This window comes from Chrysemys picta, chromosome 10, assembly GCF_011386835.1.
Source record: "Chrysemys picta bellii isolate R12L10 chromosome 10, ASM1138683v2, whole genome shotgun sequence".
In the NCBI taxonomy this organism is placed as follows: domain Eukaryota; kingdom Metazoa; phylum Chordata; order Testudines; family Emydidae; genus Chrysemys; species Chrysemys picta.
Window position 1 is genome coordinate 86,457,447 of NC_088800.1, and position 12,095 is coordinate 86,469,541.

General features: G+C 45.3%; 1 protein-coding gene across 36 annotated transcripts in view; it reads left to right on the forward strand.

The window, feature by feature from the left end:
• The window catches only part of TNRC6A (trinucleotide repeat containing adaptor 6A), a 174,458-nt gene that overhangs the window by 89,546 nt on the left and 72,817 nt on the right, over positions 1–12,095 (forward strand). For 31 of the 36 annotated variants that reach the window (XM_065560320.1, XM_065560307.1, XM_065560308.1 and 28 more), the window contains one exon: positions 6,185–6,232. In XM_065560320.1, coding sequence (XP_065416392.1) covers positions 6,185–6,232 — 48 coding nt within the window. Of the gene's footprint in view, positions 1–4,718; positions 4,909–6,184; positions 6,233–12,095 lie in introns of those variants that run through there. The other 5 variants (XM_065560331.1, XM_065560333.1, XM_065560348.1 and 2 more) reach the window with 4 other exon arrangements.

Sequence of the window (12,095 nt, forward strand, 5' to 3'; positions counted from 1 at the left end):
GTCTCAAAGGTGCCACAGGACCCTCTGTTGCTTTTTACTTAGATTGTAAGCTCTTTAGAACAGGGACCATCTTTTTGTGTTTATACAGCACCTGGAACCATGGAGTCCTGGTCCATGACAAGGGCTCCTAGGCGCTGCGGTAATATAAATAAATAATAATGTCCATAGTAGCATTTGTAGCAGAAAAGTCTTCAGGAATGACTTGAATGCAGAGAGAGTAGTGGATAGTGGCCATGCTGGTGAGCTTCCTTCTTTTCCATTTTTAGTACAATATGTTTACCTCCTATTTTAATTAACAGTCTTTTTTGAAAACACATTAACCCCTTCCTTTTTCTTATAGTCTTCATTTTTAGAGGGATTGCAGACTATTGTCTTACTTCTGATGTTTACCTAGTAAGTTAATACCGATTCCTCAAAATGTGTGTTCTGCCGCTGCGTTTTATACAGAGCTGAGCACACTGCCACTGCCCAGAAAATAAAATAATGGGCAGAAAAAATACTTGATGGAAATGGTGTGTTGTTACTCTCCTAGCTACTTGCTTTGCATCTTCCTAGGTTGCTCGGGGAAGTGATAGTCTCTCTCTCTCTCTGATATTGGTGAGACATGGCTTGAAATTCTGTTCAATTCCAGTCACTTAAGTAACCTAATAATGTTGAGAAATTAGATCAAAACTACTCACATGGTGGCTGAAGGAACTGACTTATTAAGAGACACTCTCCCTGTCCAAGTTGACTGTCATGGTGGCACTTGTGGTTCCATTACAGAGTTACCATATTTTATACTGTGGCAATAGTCTATCTATTGCAATATTGAGATGATTGCGTTGTGTCCCAAAGGTATCTCAGGGCAATTTTATTGTCTTGCTGGATGCAGGACACAAGACAGTTCCCATTCAGAACTGGGATTGGTCCATCAAATATATGGCAACACAAGTAATGGAGATATCCTATCTCATAGAACTGGAAGGGACCCCAAAAGGTCATCAAGTCCAGCCCCCTGCCTTCACTAGCAGGACCAAGTACTGATTTTTGCCCCAGAGCCCTAAGTGGCCCCCGTCAAGGACTGAACTTACAACCCTGGGTTTAACTGGCCAGTGCTCAAACCACTGAGCTATCCCTTCCCCGCAAGTTCCATAGGTCTGATGCTGCTGGGGTTCAGGCAGGTCTCATGTTCTTTATGTATATAAATAAGGAGGTCTCTCCTGGTGGGGGTTTCCTGCCCCAGAGATGGATTTCTTGCATGCACTGTGTGGCGATGTATCACCCTATAAATAGGCAGAATTATATTTTTTTTAATATTTCAACATATACTATCTGTTTAAGCATTCTTTTGTATTTATTTAATATTTCACAGTTGCAGGAAATTAGGTGGGATCAGACAATAATTATTTAATGATAGTAGATATTGAGATTTAAAAAGTTAAAGCTTTATAACCCTTAAAACACAAAGTGTCAACATAAGAACGGCCATACTAGGACAGACCAATGGTCCATCTAGACCAGTATCCTGTCTTCCGACAGAGGCTAGTGCCAGATGCTTCAGAGGGAATGACAGAACAGAGCATTTACCGAGTGATCCATCCCCTGTTGTCAAGTCACAGCTTCTGGTATCAGAGGCTTAGGGACACCTATAGCATGAGGTTGTGTCCCTGACCATCTTTGCTACTAGTCATTGAGGGACCTATCCTCCATGAACTTATCTAATTCTTTTCTTTTTTTTTAACACAGTTATATTTTGGGCCTTCACAACATCCCCTGATAATGAGTTCTGCAGGCTGATGGTGTGTTGTGTGAAGAAATGCTGCCTTATGTTTGTTTTAAACCCGCGGCCTATTAATTTCAGATGGTGACCCCTGGCCCTTGTGTTATGAGATAAATGATACTTCCGTATTCTTTTTCTCCACACCATTCATGATTTCATAGACTTATATCTCCCCTTAATCATCTCTCTTCTAAGCTGAACAGCCCCAGCCTTTTCATGGAAGTATGTCCTCTTAGAGAAGCTGTTTTATACACTTAATCATTTTTGTTGCCCTTCTGTGTCCTTTTCTTAATTCTACAGTACATGTAGAATATTAGGGTTGGAAGAGACCTCAGGAGGTCATCTAGTCCAATCCCCTGCTCAAAGTAGGACCAACACCAACTAAATCATCCCAGCCAGGGTTTGTCAAGCCGGGCCTTAAAAACCTCTAAGGATGGAGATTCCACCATCTCCCTAGGTAACCCATTCCAGTGCTTCACCACCCTCCTAGTGAAATAGCGTTTCCTAATATCGAACTTAGACCTCCCCCACTGCAACTTGATACCATTGCTTCTTGTTCTGTCATCTGCCACCACTGAGAACAACCGAGCTCCATCCTCTTTGGAACCCCCTTCAGGTAGTTGAAGCTGCTATCAAATCCCCCCTCACTCTTCTTTTCTGCAGACTCAATAACCTCAGTTCCCACAGCCTCTCCGCGTAAGTCATGTGCCCAGCCCCCTAATAATTTTCATTGCCCTCTGCTGGACTCTATCCAATTTGTCCACATCCCTTCCGTGGGGGGGGAGGAGGGGAGGCCAAAAGTGAACACAATACTCCAGGTGTGGCCTCACCAGTGTCAAATAGAGGGGAATAAGCACTTCCCTTGATCTGCTGGCAATTCTCCTACTAATGCAGCCCAATATGCCGTTGGCCTTCTTGGCAATGAGGGCACACTGCTGACTCATATCCAGCTTCTCATCCACCGTAATCCTCAGGTCCTTTTCTCCAGAACTGCTGCTTAGCCAGTCAGTTCCTAGCCTGTAGCGGTGCATGGGATTCTTCCTTCCTAAGTGCAGGACTCTACACTTGTCCTTGTTGAAATATACAGTAAATATTCTTAAATCAAACTCTTACAAGTTTTCAAGCAGCATTTTTTTTACTTTGCCTAGCTGTAAATTATGATTACTGTTGAAAATATTTTTTTCAGTTGTGTCTGTGTGAAATTGACGTTTACAGAAAAAAAATCTAATTCTTCCACGTCTACCTCTAAAATAGCAGTTCAAGTCACAGATTATGGGGGCGAGGGGGAGGGATTTACATAAGGGGTAGGGTTTGGCTCAGGTCCGGGACGGGAGTTGTACTGTAGAGCTCACACTGTAAGGGTGGGCTGTAATGTCACCATGAAAGGGGGGGGGGGGGTCCTCTGCAGAAGGAGCTCTCTGTGGTCCTGTCTACACAGGTAAGGATTTGCTGGTACAGACAGTAGGGCTTTTCCTGGCATGGCAGTGAATGTGGGTACAAAGCACTGGCAGGGAAGGGTGGGATTTTTTTCATACTGCTAACCTGCAGCATGAGTAAGAGTGGCGAGTTATATGGGCCTGTGGTACCTGTGCTCCAGCAAATTCAGGGCCTAGGGGCCCAGCTCCAGCAATATTTGGGGCCGGGTCTCTCCCCTTGCCCTGCCTACTGCCCCGTGCTCATCTCCCAGAGTGTCCCCCATCCCTACTTGCCACCCTCATGTGCCTCCCCTGGAGCGTCCCTGCCTGCGCTGTGGGCAGCGGGTGGCTGCACTGTCGCTCCGCGCTGTGCTCCGTTGCCAGCCGCTGCCGGCTACACAAGGGAGGGGCGCACATGTGATGGCAGCTCCCCCTCCCCCTGGCACCCACCACAGGGGAGATAAGGGGGCTTCCTGCACCTGAGAGGGGCCCGGCCCCTATGAGCACGTGCAGGGTCTGTGCTGGATGAGTGTCCTGCCGGGGGTGCAAAAGGGCTGGGGGGACTGTGGAGTCCTCTTCTCTGGCCCCAGCCCCAGGGCAGCCTGCCTGCACCCCAAACTTCTCATCCCCTGCCCCCACTGCCCACATCCCCTGCATCTCATCCCCTGCCCCCCAACCCTCTGCCCCCCTGCATCTCATCCCCTGCCCCCCAACCCTCTGCCCCCCAACCCTCTGCCCCCCCTGCATCTCACCCCCTGCCCCACCCCACTGCACCCCAACCCTCTGCCCCCCTGCATCTCATCCCCTGCACCCCAACCCTCTGCCCCCCTGCATCTCACCCCCTGCCCCACCCCACTGCACCCCAACCCTCTGCCCCCCTGCATCTCATCCCCTGCCCCACCCCACTGCACCCCAACCCTCTGCCCCCCTGCATCTCACCTCCTGCCCCACCCCACTGCACCCCAACCCTCTGCCCCCCCTGCATCTCACCCCCTGCCCCACCCCACTGCACCCCAACCCTCTGCCCCAGCCTTGAGCTCCTCCCAACCCCCTCAGCTCCCCGCCCCTTGGCCCCACCCCATTCATTTTGTTATGTGCACCAACATGCAGGGGCGGAACTTGGACCTGTTCTGGGCGCCACAAAAAAAATCATACAAACCTGCCGCCCCGGGCATGAGGCCAGCCAAACCTTTCCCTGTAGCCCCGGGCTGTGTGTGGCAGGGACGCCGGGAACCACGAGAGGCGGTTGTGGGACGCTCTTTATGGGGTAGTGTAGGGGGAGCGGGGAAGGAGAGTCTTTGCGGGGGTTTTCTTTCTCTCGGGGAGGGGGGCCTCATGCTTTCTGTTCTCCTAGGCGGGTGCCCGCCCGGGAGCTAGTGCTGATGTCCAGGGGGTGTCTCTTTGCGGCGCATCCTTCGCCATTAGGGGTCTGGGGGGAGGGGTGTTCTCTGCTCTCCGGGTTGCTAGGGAGTTGCTAGGGCGCCATGTTGGGCGATTTGGTGCCCCGGAAGTGATATCCCCGGCGGGATTTCTCTTCCGGTGCGGCGGGCCAGCGCCGGACCCGGCCAAGTTAGGACGGAGGCAGGAAATGGCGGCGACGCTGCTGCAGCAGCTGCCGGGCCCCCGAGCTCCACTGTGCCGGGCCCAGGCCGCCTAGAGAGCCGCCGAGCCAGCGCCGGGCCCGGGCCGCAGCCATCCCGGGCCGGACTCCGAGCACTTTACATACATGAGGTGATAGGCGGGGAGGTGTGAAGGGCGCGGAGCGGGGGGCGCTGGGGCCGGGAGGCGGGGGGCGCTGGGACCGGGGCCGGGAGGCGCGAGGCGGGGGGCGCTGGGACCGGGGCCGGGAGGCGCGAGGCGGGGGGCGCTGGGACCGGGGCCGGGAGGCGCGGAGCGGGGGGCGCTGGGACCGGGGCCGGGAGGCGCGGAGCGGGGGGCGCTGGGGGAGGCTGCGGAGCGGGTGGGGCCGGGGGGGGGGGAAGGCAGCGGCGGGCGCCGGGATATGGGGCTGGGGGGGGGGGGGGGAGCGGGACACTCGTCTTCATTTATTTCCGTGGCCTTGGAGAGCCCCTTGCCGGGCAGGAACGGGGCCAGCTGGGCGATGCGCCCCGTTGGCCGGGCCGTCCTGGAGGGTAGCTCCCGTCCCGGTCTGCCTCCAAGTCCCGCCGTGGGCTGGGCTGCACGGCGGGTGCCCTCGGGCTGCGCCGCTGTTCGTTTCAGTGAACACGTCCCTGCTGCCGCTGGGTCCTGGGTGTAACCTGGTTAAAAGCATTGGAGAGTCTCTAGCTAGTGCTTCAGAGGGGCTGCCCAACCCGACCGAAACTGTGGCTGTGGTCTGGGAGAGAGGCGTGTTCCTCTGCTCCCCAGCTCCGCTACCCGCCGGTGCCTGGCTCGCCTCCCCCAGAACCAGGGCTGTGCATGGGCAGTTTATTAGCCTCACACGCTAAGCAAGCGCTGTCAGAGTTTAAAAAAGAACGGATCTTGGGTTTCTGTGGGATAAAAGGCATCCGACACTTGCCCAGAATGGCGCTGGTCATGTGCTTGGGGTTTAATCTCCTGCCCTTGGTCCGGTGTTCCACTGTGTTGGAGGTTTGATCTCCTGCGTTCATGTGTCATTATTGTCTGGCCATAATTCAGAGTCAGGTCTCGGTGTAGCATACTGCTTATCTCTTGCCTTCTATTTATTTTTAGGTTAACACGGTTAAGCACAGTTTTTCCTCTTCCCTTTTTAATGGAAGAGACACTTACTATTTTTTGTGGTTTAACAAAAGGTTTTAAGGGAGTGTGAGGAAAAATAGATTAATTGGTGTCTGTATGTTTTGCTCCATCCCTATTCTCCCTCCATCCCGAGATAAAAACCTATGGATACCTGTATTCAGAGATCATTGCTAACCTCTCCCCCATGAGGAACCAACACATGGAGATCAGTGTCTCTTTTAAATCCACCCCAATTATATTTGTTCTACTCTTCTGTTGACATGGTAACCAACATCCCTTTCTGTTCCAGAGAATTGGAAGCTAAAGCTACCAAAGAAGTTGAAAGAAAACTAAGCAGGTAAGACATGTGTTTGAATTTATTTCTCTGATTCCAGGACAGGGTGGGCCTAGAGTTTGTGTAGCTATTTTTTACCTCTTCATGGAAACCAGCTCTGACTTTATCTGGAGCCTTAATTTCATGTTAGTTGCTAGAAAAATTGTTGAATTAAAAGTGTAGTTGTCTTATAGATAGTGAAATCTTTCCATTGTTTCATTTGAAAATAATGTTTGCAAAAGTAAACTTCAGTGAAATCTACTCTGCTGCAAATGCCTGCCTATAATAATTGTATGCAGCGTTGTAGCCGTTCTGATCTGAGGATATTAGAAAGACGAGGTGGGTGAGATAATATCTTTTATTGGACCAACTTCTGTTGGTGAGAGAGACAAGCTTTAGACCTTACCCAGAGCTCTTCTGTGTGAAGTTGGTCCAGTAAAGATATTAAATCATCCACATTGTGTCTGACTCTAAACCTGTGACTTTCAAGATAATTAACTATGTAATAATTACATATTGAATTTTATAGTAAAAACCGTATCAATGCAAAATGTGTCCCCTTGCAAGATTTTTTTGTACTGCTTCAGATCACTTGTTTAATGTATGTATCTTATGACAAAACAAACTTTGTATCTGTGAATAATGTAAGCACTATACCTAGATGTACAGACACTCTTTTCTTAACCTATGTATTATATAATTTTAACATTAACGTTAATAAAAAAAATTATATCTTTCTCTTCCACTTTAAGTTGTTGCCACTAGGAGTGCACAAATGAATGCAGGATTTTTTTTCAATCCTGTGCAGTGAAGTGGCTTTTTGTTGTCAAGGAACTAGCCTTGCTCTTGAATTTAGAATAAACTGCATCTTACTAGGTAATTATTGGTTCCTTGTGCTCTTCATATGAAAGAGTGAAGGCATTGAATCTGCCATTAGTAAGTGATTTGTGTGTCCTAATGTGTTGGGAAGCCTGAGGAATGGGAATTCCAATACCAGCTACTTAGTTTACAGAAATATGAAGTATATACAAGTATTATATATTTCACTTCTGTGTTCAAGATGTTATTTCTTGCATATGTCTTATTCTGGCATGATGATATTCTTGCAGATTCTTAGAATGTTCTTTGTACTTCATTTTTATCTTCTGTGTTTTTTCTCTTTCTGTCCCCTGTAGATTCAGTTAGACCCAAAAGAGGCTTTTGCTAGGCAAGGCTGAATGTTTTAAAATTCAGCCAAAACCTGAGTGCAACCTGCTGGAATGAAGTGTTAATTTCTTATGCTTTGTTGTTTACTCATGTTGTTCACTTTCAAGTTTCAGTTTGCTTTTTATAACAACATTGTGAAAGCTGAAGAGCTTTCTGATTCCTTGGTACACCTCATCTCTGTAACGTGTGTTCAGGAGCTGGCATTTTGCAGTTCTTGTTAAATAGTACTGTATTGAGGGAGATAAACTGTACCTTAGCTTCCAATTTATATTATGTAAAAACCTTAAGATAAAACTAGCATAGAATTCTTGTCTTTCAGGGTCATTGTCAAATGGAGCCCACTTGACGGGAATGATTCTAAAGTTATAGAACTACATAAATTGTGTTTTTTGTCAAGTAAAGTTTAATGTTGCATGATGGCCATAGTGTGAGAGTGTAGAATACAATTGTCCGACAACACTGGGACGGCTTTAAGCATTTAAGACATTCTAAAGTGGATTTTCAAGTTAGTATTTAAATATCAGTTGTCTTCAGCGGACACTTTTAATGTTACTCATCAAATCTGTACTGCAATCTTGAAGGGCGTTTCATCACACACACTACATAGCCTGGATACAAATTTAGTATATGACACATTTTAACTTTACTTAGTAGGTCACACAATCACTTCTGTGTTTGCTATGCAAGGTTATTTGTCAAGAGGACTATTTCTTAGCAAAACATTCTTGAATTTCATTATGTAAGATTTGAGTGAACACACTAAGGTCCAGTCCACACTAGAAAAGGTAGATACAGCTTCTGGCAAAAATGTGCTTTTGCTGGCATAGCTTATAACAGTTCCCCAAACAAAATAAGTTGTATTGGCATAATGGTGTAAACACAAAGGCTTTTATCAGTCTAAAAATGACACAAAAATCACTCCCCTATCTAGAGTTATAATATTGGGAAAAGATTCTTGTTCAGACCTGGCCTTAGTAAAAGATGTTTAATGAATTGACTCCATAGTATGTTTGAGTCCTGTAATTAATTTAAATGGCTGCCAAATACGATTACTTAAGAATCACAATGAAGTGGTAGGCTTCAACATGAACTAATAGTAAACAAGTTTTAGTTAATACATGTCAATTGGCTGTTTTTATATTGCTACTTATTAGATGTATTTTACTACCTTTACTTGATCATTACATAATTCTAGCAAGTCTCACTCTGAGATACGAGGGTCTGGGTACCAGGGAATGTACGATGCTTTTATTGTTTTAGAGTTCATTTTAGATCCTTATGTAACCTGATCTTATCTCTCTCCATTTTCTTAAAACTTTATGCGGGAGCCTTTGTTTTCTGATTGTTGCTCAGTCCCTCAGCAGTGTTTGAATTAAATTCCCTTATGGTTATTCACAATTTTTAACTTTCAATCTTCTTCTTTCTTGGGCTTTGGTAAATCAGTGAAACCTTCAGTCCCCTTCTCCCACCAGTCTGTTTTTGGCCAACACACAGTAAATTAAGTATCAGAGGGGTAGCCGTGTTAGTCTGAATCTGTAAAAAAGCAACAGAGGGTCCTGTGGCACCTTTGAGACTAACAGAAGTATTGGGAGCATAAGCTTTCATGGGTAAGAACCTCACTTCTTCAAATGCATCTTACCCACGAAAGCTTATGCTCCCAATACTTCTGTTAGTCTCAAAGGTGCCACAGGACCCTCTGTTGCTTTTTAGTAAATTAAGTGATACTAATAAATGAATACTTGAGATATATTTGTTTTAAAAGCGAACATTCTACCTACTGTGAGAGCTTCACTTGGTAATGAGGGTCTCTGATCTCGCACCTCATTTTGAAGGTATTTTTAGTAAGTTTTCGGTACTGGGAAAGTAATGTGGCTTATAAGGGTTTGTAAGATTGTAGCAGGAATTGCTGAGGGTGACTGTGCAAAAAAAAAAAAAAAAAAGAGAGAGAGGATAAAAAACCTGAATGAAATGAAGAGGAGGAGAGGTGCCAAGGCTAGAATCTATGTAGGTAAGAGACTGGAGTTGCTGCTGCTTGTCTCTTCCTGCACCCCGAAGATGCAGGGGGTGGCCAGAAGGGAGGATAAGTGAGGTGGTAAATGTTTCATAGTAGGAGCTGGGAGAGGAGTATTGAGTACTGCATAGAGAGGAACGAAAAGAGATCCAAAAAGAAAATCATAATGGTTAGATGTCACTCCCATCTGCTTTAAAAATCTCAACATTTCAGTAACTGCTATTCTGTTGTCAACAGTTGTCAGCTTTTTAACACAAATTAGGCCATTTCATTTTCTTGCTAAGTAATGCCATTCAGCAAACACCTCACATTATTGTGATGTTTGTCCCTATTGGCAAAGCCTCTCTACGTTTAAAAGCCAGCTGTTTAAAAATTCTTATGTAAAAGTTTCTTATTGGCTGGAATCAAGTTAAAAATACCAAACCTACATTTTTGGAATGGAATGTTCGGAATGGATGCCTGCCCTCTCCGTTTCAGGATTTGCTCCTTTATGCTATATCTGACTGTCCTCCAGATTAGCCTATGAACTTTAGTCCTCCATTTTAAAGACAGAGTATCTGTTTTAAAACATGGAGCTAATTAGAAGTGCAGTGCCTCTCAACCACAGGTGCATTTGTTTGTTACTCAGTCTCCATTCTTTTGATATTTTGTCTGTGCAGGCCCCCGTCCTGCAAGCATTTATGCACATGCTTAACTTTAAGCACATGAGCAGTCATGTTCAAGTCAATGACCCTGTCTTTGACAAAAATGATGTGGTTTTTCAGTCATGTTAGCTTAACATGATAGGAGAGTCCTCTTAACTCTGGCAGGCTAACACAAGGATAAAAGATATTGGCCTGTGTTTTAACAAGCATTAAGAGAGCTTTCCAGCCATTTGGCCGAGCTTGTGAAGAAGGCATTATGCTCAGCTTGATGGCATTTCTCTTATCTGAAATGTGATAACTTTTGAAAGCTGCATCTGATCAATTCCAAAATTTCAGGGAATGGTCTTGGCATCAATGGCTAGAACCCTATTAATTTAGGAAGAAACGAGTAACACATGGAGCACTTGCCATCTGTTTAGCACTACTACAGCTTCAAGCACCTCTGCAATTGTCAATAGATCAAACAACTGGTTGATGGCACCCGTTAACGTATTCCAGCAGAATATTCCATCTCATACCTGCCCATCCCGACAATTTAACACGTTGACTGATTTATCTCCCAGACAGATGATGATGGGTGGGGAATGGGGAGCTGCACACAGTCTCTAGTATCAGGGGGGCAGGAATGGGAGTGCACAGAGCTACTGCTGAGGGGGGGGAAACTGGGGAACCCTGTCATGGGAGGATGTGGAAATGGAGGATCCCTATGGCAGGGAGACACTGGGGAGAGTTGCAAGGAGCCTCAGAAATAAAGGTGGATGAGAAGGTGGCATGCAGGGACTTTGTGGGGTGGAATGGAGGAATTCAAGGAGCCTCTGACGTGTGAAAACAAGGCTCAAATAAGCTACAAAGTGTGTGAGCCGCTAGTGTTAAATTAAGTAGGTAGAACGAACATGATGGACAAAGAAGGTGTGATTTTTTTTTTTAAATCAACATAGCCCATCAATGTGACTTTTAACAGTCCTAAAGTTAAATACAATAACTAAAGTTAAGTGCATAAATGTTTATAAGATGGGAACTTAAATTATAAGCTGTTGGGCATTGATATTGTTATCCTGCCTGTAAAGCAGTACATTTTTGCTGATGGAAGTTTATTGAAACTTTCTGCATGCTGCTGGTCCAGCCTGACTGATAACCGTCACTTAGGGAATCAAAATTTGGACTGTCATAGGTAGTTGTTGTTTTTTTTAAATGTCGAGTTAAGGATCTCAATTCACAATCTGCACAACCTCTTCAAAATGTTTAGTCTTGGGACTAAATGCCACACGTTAGCATTCCATCATATCAGCTGTAGTTCATGTTTTGAATTACTCTGATTAGCATATCAATTTGCTACACATTTTATTGTTTTGTATGGGGTTGTTAAACATCACGCATTATTCAATGTGTTCAACACTGACTGCTATATTGTTGAACAGGTAATGTGCAACAGAACATCATGCAACAGCTGTGTATTGTTAATTGGAATACTATGTCCCTAAAAACTAGAATGGAGGAGTTTAATCTTTGTAAAAATCAGAAAACTGTTAAGGAGTGAGCGCTCATGTAAATAAATGGTTAATTTGAAATCAGTAGGGTGGTGGACACTATATATGTCAGATATTCAAGGAACCTTACAATTCTTCTAACTTAAGAAATCACCATGGACTCTATTTGGGAAGTGATGTTTTATTTCCCAAGTCATCTTCTGGAACTGAGAATGCGGATTAAATGGCTTGAAATAAATCAGCAGTATTTTTAACTAGAAACAAGAATTTTATTCTTGGAAACAAAAACAAACAAAAAAGCAAAATTACAGCAGGCAATTCACAAAGCACTCATCCTTCTATCTGTTTCCATTCCAAAGATTGCAGTTGGAAAAACTTCTGGTCTACACTAGTTGCAACCCTATCCTGGTTCTGGGAGGGTGGGTGTTTTTTATCCAAATCAGTTATCCCAACAGACTTCGTCCAAAGCTATTGTACTAAATCCCCACTCTGAGCCTTAAGGTCTGTCTACAAGGCAATGAGAAACCTGCAATAGTGAG